Source organism: Nesoenas mayeri (genome assembly GCF_963082525.1).
Source record: "Nesoenas mayeri genome assembly, chromosome: 1".
Lineage (NCBI taxonomy): Eukaryota > Metazoa > Chordata > Aves > Columbiformes > Columbidae > Nesoenas > Nesoenas mayeri.
The window spans coordinates 58,704,485-58,716,964 of record NC_137541.1 but is presented as its reverse complement, the minus strand read 5'-3'; the positions used below and the strand labels follow the sequence as shown (position 1 = coordinate 58,716,964).

General features: G+C 41.2%; 1 protein-coding gene across 5 annotated transcripts in view; it reads left to right on the top strand.

Annotated features, from left to right (window-relative positions):
* Positions 1–372: 372 nt before the first annotated feature.
* Positions 373–12,480, top strand: part of RIC8B (RIC8 guanine nucleotide exchange factor B) — a 36,624-nt gene continuing 24,516 nt past the window's right edge. For 2 of the 5 annotated variants that reach the window (XM_080349973.1, XM_080349975.1), the window contains exons 1-3: positions 457–547; positions 4,516–4,563; positions 9,043–9,260. In XM_080349973.1, the coding sequence (XP_080206099.1) occupies positions 9,192–9,260 (69 nt within the window). In that variant the 5' untranslated portion in view covers positions 457–547; positions 4,516–4,563; positions 9,043–9,191. Of the gene's footprint in view, positions 548–4,515; positions 4,564–9,042; positions 9,287–12,480 lie in introns of those variants that run through there. The other 3 variants (XM_080349974.1, XM_080349972.1, XM_080349976.1) reach the window with 3 other exon arrangements.

Sequence of the window (12,480 nt, the reverse complement as noted above, 5' to 3'; positions counted from 1 at the left end):
ATGGTCGTCTTGCTGTCCACCAGGACCCCCAGCAACCCCAGGGCACTCGGGACTCGAACCGTGTTCTTCATCCCGCTCGCCGCCCTTCTCGCCCGCCGCGGGTCTTTGCCGCCCCAAAGGGACTACAGCACCCATCGTGCCCCGCGGCACTTAAAACGCCGCAGATCCCGGCGCCCACCGCGGCGCAGCGGCGCTTGGCATGCCGGGAGATATAGTCCTCTCGCCGCATTCTCGTTGCGAGGCGGGAGTGGGCCGTTAGGGCGGCCAATAGGAGAGCTGAAGGGTGCACGCGACCGCTCCCTCCAACCAATAGCGCGCAAGCGCTGCCTGCCAGTCCGGGCGGTTTCTACGGCGAGCGTCGCGTCACGTCACGTCAGGGGGGTGCGGGGTGGGAGGTCAGGGCGCGGCGGGGCGGCGGCTGCTGCCGGCGGAGCGGAGCAGGGCCGGGCGGGCGGCGGGCATGGAGCTGGGCGCGGTGCTGGAGGCCGTGGAGGGGCGTACTGGCCCCGAGGCAGTGGAGCGGGTCCTGGCGCGGTACAACGAAGAGGTAACGGGCTGTTGGGGTAGGGCGGGCGTCCTCCCTCTCCCCCTGCGGGGCGAGCCGGCCCTTCCGCCCCCGCTCCCCACACCCGGCGGTGTCACCGCCCCGCCCTCGGCAGCACCGGGCCGCGGGGGCCCGTCCCTGCTCCCCCGGGCTCGGCTTTGTGGAGGGTCCCCGCGGTCACCGCCCCGGCTGCCGTTCCCCCGGCAGGGGCTTGCCCGGTATAGCCTGGCCCGCTCCCCTGCGCTTCCCTGCGCGCTCTCTGCCCGCCGGCGGTGTGTGCGGGAATGGCTAGAGCAGGGCTGTCAAACTCATTGTCACCGGGGGCCACCTCAGCCTCGTAGTTGCCCTCAAAGGGCTAAATTTCTTTAAAACACTGCAAGCAAAAACATGTTTGTAATTGAGGGCAATCATTCTGTTCCACTTACGCAAGATTAATATTGCAAATAAAATAATTTATCTGAAGTCAGACTTTCAAGATCCTCATAGATCTTGACCTTCATAGCTATATGGTTTTTATATCAAAGAATACATACAGATCTTACTCATGGCAGTTAACTAAGTCAGTAGCGTAGGACATAGAGTAACAAAAATCCATGCATTCCACAACATGTTATGTAACCTACTGGGGAAAATACAAATGTATTGGAAAGCCTTAAACAATTTAAATCTGATTTTCAGGTACTTGCATCAACAGTTGTATCTTCATCATCTGAATCTTGCAAGCCAAGAGCTGCTTTTTGTAGTTTCTTTGTTTCATTAGCCAACGCCTGTTCTGTTTCATCAAATTTAAATCCTTTGCCAGATAATCCACTTTTATTTTAAATCAACTTTCCCTCCTGAAAACAAAATCATATATTTTCATAATTTGAATTTGGCCCTTTGAGGGCAACTATGAGGCTGATGTGGTCCCTGGTGACAATGAGTTTGACACCCCTGGCCCGGAGGAAAGCCGGCTCTCACAGCAGCACAGACCCAGCATACAGCAGGTACATCAAGCCTGTTGCCAGGCTTGGCCCCCCGCACCTTCTGTCTTACCTCTGCTTTACATGCCTGAGCGGGTCACCAGGCTGCAAAAAGAGCCATCCCACAGCATCAGTTTGCCTCAAAAGCCTTTTAATCTGCGTGTGCCTCTGGGAAGAGGCAAGGCACAGTAACACTGAGGTCTCTTCGATAATAGTGTTAGGTGCCTGCTCACCTGCCCTTTGGGGTGAGCCAAGGTCAGCGGGTGTGCGGGAGAGGGGGATTTGCACCCACTGCTTTGGCAGGGACCGCGTCAACGCACGGAGGAGAGGCTGTGCAGTGGGAGGCAGGGGGGTGTAAAATGGACTGCCAAGCCTCGCTTGATTTTTCTGTGGTTCTGGCCAAGAAAAGGCAAAAGAATCGACAGCTAAAAGCGGGGTTACAACAGGTTGAGCTTTGAATGCTGATGGTTATTAAAAGAGTACCTTGTGTCTTTTGCCATTACAGTGTGATATGTCTATGCAAAGTCAAGAAATGAAGGGATTTCCTGGTAATATTGGGAAGCAGAAACTGGAGTGAAGCTAGATGCTAGGTGGTTTTTTCTTTTTTCCCCTCCTCTGATAGGGACATTTTGAAACCTAAATTTCAGTGTGGTCTGCTTCCAAAGATCACATCTCAACCCGTCAGGTGTCTGTCCTTTTTGTAGACACCTCTGTGACTGGCACACAAGTCTCTAAAGCTGATATTGACTCTGGATATAATATGTGGCTCTGGATGTAACTTAAATGCAGTTGTGTTGAGCTAACTGTCTGCTGAAATTTAGAAATCTGTTACAGGAACAAACATTCAGGTTTTTGGTTCAAGTTTCCTAGCTTTGTGATTAGGGGAAAAGCCAAGTTAATGTGGATTGGCATACAGTTGTTCTTCAGCCTCCAAGGGATGGCTTGAAGTTTGCTATCTTAGGTTCAGTATGTTTTAAGTGTAACAATGGCAATAACAGAGTTGAGCTTCTAGAAGAAGCTTGAGCAACAATCTTAATGCAGGTTGCCTTTGTGCACATGAAATTAAAATGTAAGAATTGCTGCAGCTGCAGAACACTTTTTCTGAAGGGTTGGTAGATGTAGAGTTTGTTTAGGTGCATCTAACTGCTTTAACTCACTGACCTCTAAGGTACAGAGGAACGATTCTGATCTCCTGTCTTTACTCTTGACAATGACCCTTTGTTAAATGTGTTTCATCAAAAAGTGCACACAAACATTTGTTCTTAAATTTGCAATACTGGATTTTATGCCTTCTCAGCAGCTTCCCCAGATAATTATGCAGGCTTAAGTTGAGTTCTCAAGGATAGTTGAATTCTCAAGCTGATGTGGTTTCTGTTCGGCATTCCAGGTCTTTGAATGAAATATTGGAGTTAGGTGTGTAGCTAAATACTTCTTTTGAAGTGGCATGGGAATCTTAATATTGTTTCAAAATGACATCTCTCTTACTGTGTTTCTTGTGAAGAAGTTTGGTTAATGTTTCCTACGTCTCTTTTTCTGTGCAATGTGTTACTAACTCAGATATGATACCTATTGGCCAGCAAAGACTGGGACGAGTACTCTACGTTCCTTATCTTTACCCATACCTCTTCTGGGCTTTAGGTTTTCTTAGTTTTCTTTCCAAATAATGGATTAAATGTGCTTTAATTGAAAAGAGAGGATGGATTAAATGTAGTTCTAAAGGTGCAGATGGCTATAGAAAATCTGTGAGAGAACTTAATGTCTGTTCTTGCTCCTCTATGTTGTCCCGTTTGCAATGATTATTCCAAATCTCTGCTTCTCCAGCACTTAGACTACTTGCTGTCAGTGCATTTCCAAGTTTCAAAAGCGTTCTTGTGCAAATGCAAAGATTGTCATCTCATGTTTAGTTGCTTATCAATTAATATTTGCCTGCTTTTGGCTGGCATTTGCCGAACTTGTCGTTCAACTGTGTTAATTGAGGAGCCATGTGAGAGAAAGGAATTATTTTCCTGCCATCCTCAAGGATCTGATATTGGTAACCCTTGATGGTAGAGTAGGTGTCCAAGGCCTTTCTGTGGAGGTCTGAGCTTGTGTCATGAAATGCAAGAGGCCTGCAAATGTGCTGTGGAGGGTCACTTTTGATTTTCAGTCTTTTGCATGATGTAGCAAGTTGTGTATTAGAAATAATAGAAAGTGGGACTTTTATTTTTTTAAAAGCTGTTCGTCATGCTTAATCATTTAGCTTGGAAGTTTTAAAATATCATTAAAATAACTCTCTGGTATTACTGCTGTTTTCTTTGACTGGCAGAATAAACTCTGTCATTTGAGTAATATTTCAATAATAACATAGCTCAGGAGACTAACGTAGAACTAGATTCAATTACTCTTGGAAGTGTTTAACAGGAAGTAAGTACTTGTTTTTAGACCTTGTGTTTTAGACCTTTAGATTTTGTGTTTAACTGTTCCAGAGAAACAAATACCTTGTTAATGTTATGGAAATTGCCACACTACAGAAACTGGCAGTCTTTGTAGTAAGGCTTATTTGATTTATACTACATGTTTTCTGGGCAAGATTATACTATGGTTGTTCTTTTGGGACACTTTAAAGTGCAGTTAAAAGCTCGTAAACAGGAACTGCCCAGGGAAGAATCTGAGTAATAAGATATCTTAATATATCAATATAATAATAACAACACAAAGCTGTAACTAATGTTTTTCACCCTGTAAAGTGCCACATGTGAGGCTGTTAACTCACGTCAGAAGCGCAGGCCCCAGGCCAAGGTTTGCTCGGTACCAGTAGTGAGGTAATGGTGAAATCCTTAGTTGGAGCCACTTAGTGAAGCTTTTGCTGTTGGGTAGAATGGAAAAGGACACGAGTGGACATGGTTATGGCCTCGTTAGCGGAGGCTGGTTTGAACCAGACTCCTCAAGTTCTATAACAGTTTTGCAGGTATTACCTACTTGGCAGCTGTTGTTCATGTAACAAATGCAAACTCTTCTCTTTTTTCACAGAATCAGGCCATTTTCAGATTTGATCCAGCAGATGAAGACAAGAGAAAGGTAAGTAAAATAGACTATAGAGCTGCATAACTGCCCTCGTTCAAAGTATAGCAAAGGAAAAGCAGTCTCATAACTGAGCTGCCATTGTGAAAAGGTGCAATTAGTGGTTAGAAAGTTCTGGTTTCCATTTTGTTTCTTTAGCGCAAGAGACCTGAAAACTATCCATTTGCCTCTCTTCTGAAGAAGAAAAACCTTCCTAACAAAAAGCCCTGTCTTTAATAAAAGTAGTAACAGAAAAGCGTATAAATTATTTTGTTTGGTGCAGATTCAGGGTGGGGTTCTTTTTTTCTGTATCTGAGATATACATTTTGCAATACATTTTTGCATGTTTGCTCCTCTCTGCAGGCAACAATTTCTTGTCTATGTTAGATACTTGGAGAATATTAGAGGTTAATATGAAGGCATAAGTGCAGAAGAAAACTTTGGAGCTGTAAGGGAGACAAACATACAGAAGCCTGTTAATCCAAAGTTAGCTGTAATCAGCAGAATGTGTACTGTCCATGTCAGGTTCCAAAGATGGGAAATGTTTGTGTGTTATAGCATGGAGCTGTACAGGTGAGTCAGGGATTAACAGGTCCCTTGAGATCCATTTGCAGCCTCACATTTAAAGCTTGGGCTGCCTCTGATTTTTGTTCTTTTTTTTCCCCCTGTTATTTTTATGGCATAATATGTGATGACAAGACCCTTCTTTTCTTTTCTCTAATTAGTTTTGGGGCTGATTTGCATATTTATTCAGGAAATGTTCCTTAGTGAATGAGGCTGCATGTTTCCTCTATTTCTGAAATAAACTCAAAGCTTGAAATCAGAATTGCAACATTTCTGTAGGGACAGCCTGTCTCATATTGGACACAAATGAATTCATTCAATGATTTTATGCAAAAAGTAAATATTTTCAGTTCTGAAGTCTTTTTCTGGTAGAAATGAGTGGGAAAAGTCTGTCTGTCCTTTGCATTTACAAAACCATCAGTCATGTGTAAGGTAATCTTAAGTGACAATTGTTTATTACACAGATGACTTGAAGACCACTTAGCTTGACTTCACTCTTGTATGCGAGTATGCAGTTCACAAAAGGAATAGTGAGAGTTATATAAAATGTATGGTATATATTGCTGTTGTCTCATGTAAATCAAAATAAAATAAAACTAGGAATGTGGCCTAGAAGCCTTCATCAATCTTCCTGTAGAATAGGTTTGTTTCACAGTCCCAGGAGCTCTCTGAAAATACCTTTCCCTGCTTTGCTTTTTATATCTTAGAGAACAGTTGTTACAGACTTCAAGAGGCTTTTCACCTCCCCCACCACTGATATGTGTAGCTTTCTTGATTGCAATTTAGATATGTATTAAATGCAGAGTTATAACAGGATTTTTATGAGAAATACCTGTATTATAGGATATGGGAATGTCAATCTGTGTTTAGAGCTGTAGTTGAGCAATAGCCAGTACGTCAAACACTTAAGTGTGTTTGATAACTTTGTAAGCTGAGTGGTTTAGAGGTGTATATACAGTTGAATAATGCTTTATTCAATGTTTTAAGCCTGTTGCTGTAGTTAGTCGTGCCTTCTGTCTTGCTAAGGAGTGTTCTGAAAGTACTTGGTAGAATTGTTGCTTAATTGGTTATGTTCTTGACACATTTTCTGTGCAAATTGTTGTTCTTTCTGTGACATTTAAGTTAAAGCTGAACAAAGCTCATCAAGGAGTGTTAACAACAGTAAGCAGATTTAACAAGTCTTTTATAAAAGAAACTTCTTTTTTAAAAAATGCGTTTTCATAACATTACTTCCTTACTGGAAAAGATGTTAATCATATGTGATCAGAGTCACTTTTATAAAGGCAGCTTTTTTGTGCACATACTTGACAATCAAAAGCTGTGGAGTTATTTTTGTTCCTGAATCTGCCCTCATGGTTCTCTGGGAAGTAGGTAAGAAAAATACACATCTGAACAGATGCAGCTGAAAACTTCTACAGTTCTAAAGCTTCAAAAGTCCTACATAGAATTACTAAATATTTGGCTTTATCTATGGCTTTACTCAAATCTGATGTTCAGTAATGGGGTGACAGGCCTGGACTATGTGTGTCCTTTTTAATCTATATATTTCCTCAATATCCTTAGCGCCTGTAAAACCTTCAGCATTCTCCTTTTATCCTTCAGTTAAGGTAAAAATAAAAATGCTTTCAATTAAAAGGTAAAATGGTACCATGCTCTTGCTAAGAGCAAACTACTGAAATTGTCACCAAAATTAATGGGAGTTGCTTGAATACCTTATGATGTAGCCTTTTGCTAGTACAGAAACAAGTTCCACTTTTTTTATTTAGTAATACCAACATACACTTGACTTGACAGTATATACAGTTCTACTGCTATTAGCTTAGAATGATTGCAGTGAAAGAGAGTTCAAAGGGTCACAATCTGTAATGAAGTCATGTAGTAGACTTGAAGTTCAGATGTGGGGGCAAATACAGAGGGACTTGCAGATTTTGTCTTTGGTTTCTGGGGCTATTGGAAACTTGCCATGTAACCTGAAGACTGCAATAGTGCTTCTTACCAGGCTCTTGCTGCATATTGGATTTGTTCATGCCTAGGTTTAGTTATTTACTCCAGCAAGCCTCACCGATTTTGTTGGCAGTCATTCATGCCTGTGCAGAAGTGCAAGTAAAAGATCAAGTGTAGCAATGCAAGTCTTCACAGCTTCAGCCATGACCTTAGCATTAGAGCAAGGCCGTGTCTAGAGTGTAATTGTATTGTAATGCAGGTGTAATTGAACTTTAGGTTTCTCTAGGTTGGGTGATGTTAGGGAGAGGACAAGCTGTATACTGTATTTGTCTCAACCAGCCAAGAAATCCTTGACAGTGTTTTGCTGGAAAAGGTTGAGTCTTCAGAGCCACAACACTTCACAGCAGCATGGCGTGGTTGACACAAACGGTTGGTTCTTTAGGTCCATGCTGGAATCAGCTCCAAATGAACATCTGGTGACTTGACTGGGCAGTCACCTTTGTGAGAGGGGTCAGGCGTTGTCCTTCGCCCTTGATGTGGCCCAGCAGGCACTTCAGCTCAAGCCTCGCATGTCCCAATACAAAGAGGAAAGATTTTTTTTTTTAGAAACACTTTCTCATCATTTAGTAGCTTTGTTCTCCATTATTTGTACCTTGACAGGCCCCAGTTCTGCTTCTGGAGTAGCAACACATTTGTGCTGTTTATAGACTTAAAATGGCAAGAAAATCACAGCGGTGTTTGTGGCCTGGAAATGTCTGTCAGTACCAATTCCCCAGTCAGCCGTGGCATTGCACAGCTGGAAGGAACTACAGCGCTGTTTGCCTGGCTGATAGAATAGGAAGGGTCAGTCTGTCCAAGGTAGCAAGCAAGACTGACTTTTAAAATTGGACAATGATACTGAGTTTAGGGGAGGAAGCAGGGGGGTGGCAGCAGGGGGAAGGAAGCAGCAACCAAATGTAAGAATGTTACTCATAAGCCGTATAATTACCTGAAATGGCCAGGTCTTCATGAATGACATATTTCATCCTCAATGCCTTCTACTTTGTCTGTTTCACCTCTTGTAGTACTAAAATATCTGGTTTCTACCCTACTGTTTCTGGCTTACTGTGTTAGGTCAGTCCTGTAATATAAATCTTGAATGTTTGAGATGGGTTTTCTTGATTTATTGTTCAGGTTCAATTTGGACGTAATGGATCTAAAATTCAAGGCCTCCTTTAGTGGGAAGAAAATCACCAAAATGGTATTTTCCTCCCACATTGCTGAATGTTTTAAAGGTGTTGAAATAGATGATGGTAAATCATATCAAATGTATTGTGAGACTTTCTCCCCAAATTTAATTCATGATGTGGGAAGATTCCTTAAGGCTGTGGAGTGTACCATATTTGAAGTTTGGAAGGATGGAAGCTGTAAAGTATGTTGATGGAGCAAGATGCTGTCATGCTCTAAATCTCAGAAGAACCTTGTTATTAGATAATGTTGACACTGTGACAGTTCTGGGAGGTCTGAAGGTTCCTGCAGCCACAGAGGCACAGAACTTCTCTCCTCCCAGTAACTTCTTTGTAAGCTTTTAAAATCTGTTAGTGAGTGACCTATAAAAATATTAAGCTCAAGCTTTCCTGTAGGCACACTGTGTGCTATCTTAGTATTAATTGTTGTTGTTATTGTTCTGACTTTACTGAAACCCCTTAAGGGAGTACCAGCCTGTAAGAGAAGAAAACTTACTAAGTATCCTTCATTAATACTTAGCATATGTTCTAATTCCCTCTGGTTCTGCCCACTCCCATCCAGCATTTTTCAGTTTCGACATAAACCTTAAGAGATGTAAAGCCAGTGAAACCCATCTCTCTTTTTAAAACCTCTGTGTTACAGAGGTGATATGGGCTCTCCCTCTTCAGTGGGGAGGGCAAGGAGGGCTGCTGAGAGTACAGTGATGCAGAATTTCTGTGACTCTGAACCACATGTTTATTCCACTGGTTTCTGACAACACAGATTGCTGCACATGGTCCTCACCTTCCCTGCAGATTGCCGTCTGGCCAGAGGTCTCCCACATTCAAACCTGCAACGTGGTCTCTGCTGTTTCGGAGCTGGGAGGCTCCTGCCCAACAGGCCAACCTCCTGCTGTCAGTATGGGCTGAACCATGAAGTTTGGAAATGAAGCAGACAGAATCCACATGGAATACAAGTGTACATCTTCCCTTCCTGCCCAGGTCTGTCCACAAAGACCAGGCAAAAAGTGAGCATGGCCTTTTCAGAGGAGGTTGTCTAATTGTCCCATTGTTCAGCACAGTCGATTATAAACGTTATATAAATGTTGTCTTGACTTCCAGAGAAAATGAAAGCTTGAAATAATATTTCAAATACTCTTGGGCTTACTTTCTTACTGCCTTGGATGCTTAACTCTGAAACCTAATAGCAGAATAAAACAATTATTTTATTCTTTTAATGCTGCTTCTGTTAGCAGAAGCAATCGGCCAATGTTCTTATTCAGCAATTCCAAGTTATGCCTCTTTGCTACTGAAATCTCTTACGTCTAACTTGCTAGAAACATAGTTTCTCTTTGTTTTTCTACAAAACTGTTTTGTATAGTCTAGTGAAAATACCAGAAATATCTAAAATGTTTAATTTTGCCTTATATGAGATGGAGAGGGACTATTTAAGGCTAGTTAAGAGAAGTTCTTAGTAACTTGAAGAGCCACAGAAATGTAGAGTTGTTGTAAAAAATAAAGTCCAGTTTATTGTGGTTACTACAAATGTTCATTTCAATTACCTGAAATTGGGTAGAGTCTGCTGTGAATCTTCATGGTCATAGCAAAGTAGAAGGTAAGTTTGAGGAATAGATGGCAATATAGATAGAGTGAACAATAGCAGACCTGTATGACCTGTTGAGGAAATACAGTTCCTTGAACTTTGTGTCTGGCACTATGGTTGATTTAATTAACCATTCTCACCACTGAGCAGCTGCAGAACTAGATTGAATTAAGAATGTACTTCTCTTGAACCCCTAGAGAGTATTTAATTAAAAATTGAAATTTGAAAATGATGAAAAACATGGATCAGAAGACAAAGAGAGCAGGAGGGACTTAAGACAGTGAAGGAGAAGGAAAACATGATCTGGTAGCACTTTATGATGATCTCATTCTCCTAAATAAATTATGCGCTCTTGAACATAATACTTGATGAGGCCAAAGGCATTGTGGCTTCTGGTTCACCCACGTTGAAACAGTGAGCAAGTACTCACTGTTAGATCTGTGACTTTTCCTTTCTAGCTACTAAAGAAGAGTGAGGAGGACTAGTTTGATGGTGGTTTGGGTTTTTTTTTTGGTGAATGGTTCTTTAAAAAGCTTGATTTTTTTTTTTTTTTTTTTTTTTTTTTTTAAGTTAAGGCTAACAAGAGCGGTAAGAATTTCATAAGTTCCCCGTGTGCTAATATCACTTGCTGTTTTATTAAGACGGATGTATTTATGCCTCAAGATATACAAAGAAGTCTTCAGATCATTGATCTCGAGAAAGGAGTGAAGGTGCTATAAAACCAAGCACACCTCCTGTGTTCTGTTATAGAATTTCCATTCTTGATGGGCTTTTCTGGCAATTTTCTTACTGATACTGTCACTGAAGAAAGTGGAAAATGGGAGCAACATGTATTTCCAAGTTAGTTTAACAACAGGTTTTTCCCCTTGCTGTAATTTAAACTTAAGTGCTGAGAAGTGTACCTTTCCTGATACTTACAGCATCTATGGCATAATTCAAAAAGAAAGGTGCAGAAAAGGAGAGAGAAGGTATGAACTCTATTTGTCATGTTTAGCAGGCCTTTTGTTGTTCACCTTTGAATTGCAGCTTCTTTAGCACTGAATAATCTGCATCTAAATTAAATGCTATATTCAATAAAGCAGTGTTTGCTTGGATTTGAATACTTGCAGAATGGAGACTATATTCTCTTGTTCCAAAGGCCTGTGTAAATAGAATGATTTGCCAAAGGGGAAAAAGCAAATAGCAGGAAATTGTCTTCTTTTCTTACCAAGACATTTATTACTCTCATGTTGAGAAGCTACAGTAAATTCAACTGACATAATGTAGCAAAAGTTTAGTGGTCTGTGAATTGAAAAAAGTGGATATAGGTCAAGTGTGTTTTCTAAACATCTTCAAACACAAAGAAAGGAGGTGGAAAAGGACTTCGCATGCCCACACCTCAGGACCAAAGAGCAAGATCATGTAATATCCTATTTTTCACAAGCTGAGGTTGAGCCCGGACAATACAAGCACCTGCTAATAAGCACTTGCAGTGCTCCCCTCTGCCCCCCCACCCCATAAACAAAAATGGTGCAAGACAATGGAAGACAATGATACCTTTATCTGCAAAGCCACATAATAGGCCTGTGGCTGAACAAGGAAGAAAATACAGGTCTGTTGTGTCTCAGGATATTGTTTGTTTTTTTTCTTTGGGACTGTGTTGCTTCTTAGCATCAAGCTTTTATACTGTCACGATAAAGGACCAAAATGGATTAATATTTCACTCATCAAGACGACAAATGGATGTTTCTGGGTTTCCTGTTTTAACATGCGATACAATTTAAAAATGTTTTAACATTAATCACACTACAGCACAGATTAAAGGAATTGTGTATATTGCTCTTTCTTAACCTTGCTGTTAGCATGAAAGCTGAGAATTCTTGAGTTTTGGAGATGCAAATGTATTTTACAATTAAAACAGAAAAGTTTAAAAAGCTAAAAGCTGCCTTGGTTCTGTGGAAAAGTATATGAAAAACACTTATTTCGCAGCACGACTGATGAAAGTAAAACTCCCTTCTGAATGTTGAAAGGATAGAACTCAAAAAAAAAAAAAGTGATAAATTAATACAATAATTTAGGGGAGAGCAATAAAACCCTGAAGCTAGGACAATCATAATATATTATGTGAAAGGGGAGGTACCTTACTGTCTGAATTCTTTTATTTGCTTTAATTTCCAAGCAAATAAATAACATGTGTGCCCCTTAGTTTACGCCATGCTAGTGGTCTACAGGGAGGTAGAAGAAGCACCACCTAAAGAAAATTAAAAGGATAATAATGCTTTTGTGGTCCCATCCTTTCCCATTTCTCTTCTCTCTGCACATCCTTTCTCTCACACTGTCAAGAAGAAAGCAGAAAATGTTCTGTATGGTGTTTGGTTTTAGTTGTCTCCAAGGCAGTTTTGTAATAGGATGAATTTTGTTTCCTTGCTTCAAAACTACCCGTGGATAACTCTTCAAATATAATCAGATGCTCTGGTTTTTCCTAAGCTTCTGTTGGTACCTAAGATCAGCCAGCAGTGGTTCACTGTCACAGCTTTTGTTAGTATTGCAAGTGGTGGTATCATAACTGAGTAACTGGTTCCTTTAAAATCACTCTTGATGGCTTACCAGGGTCTAACTCCAGAGAATTTTGTCAGTGGT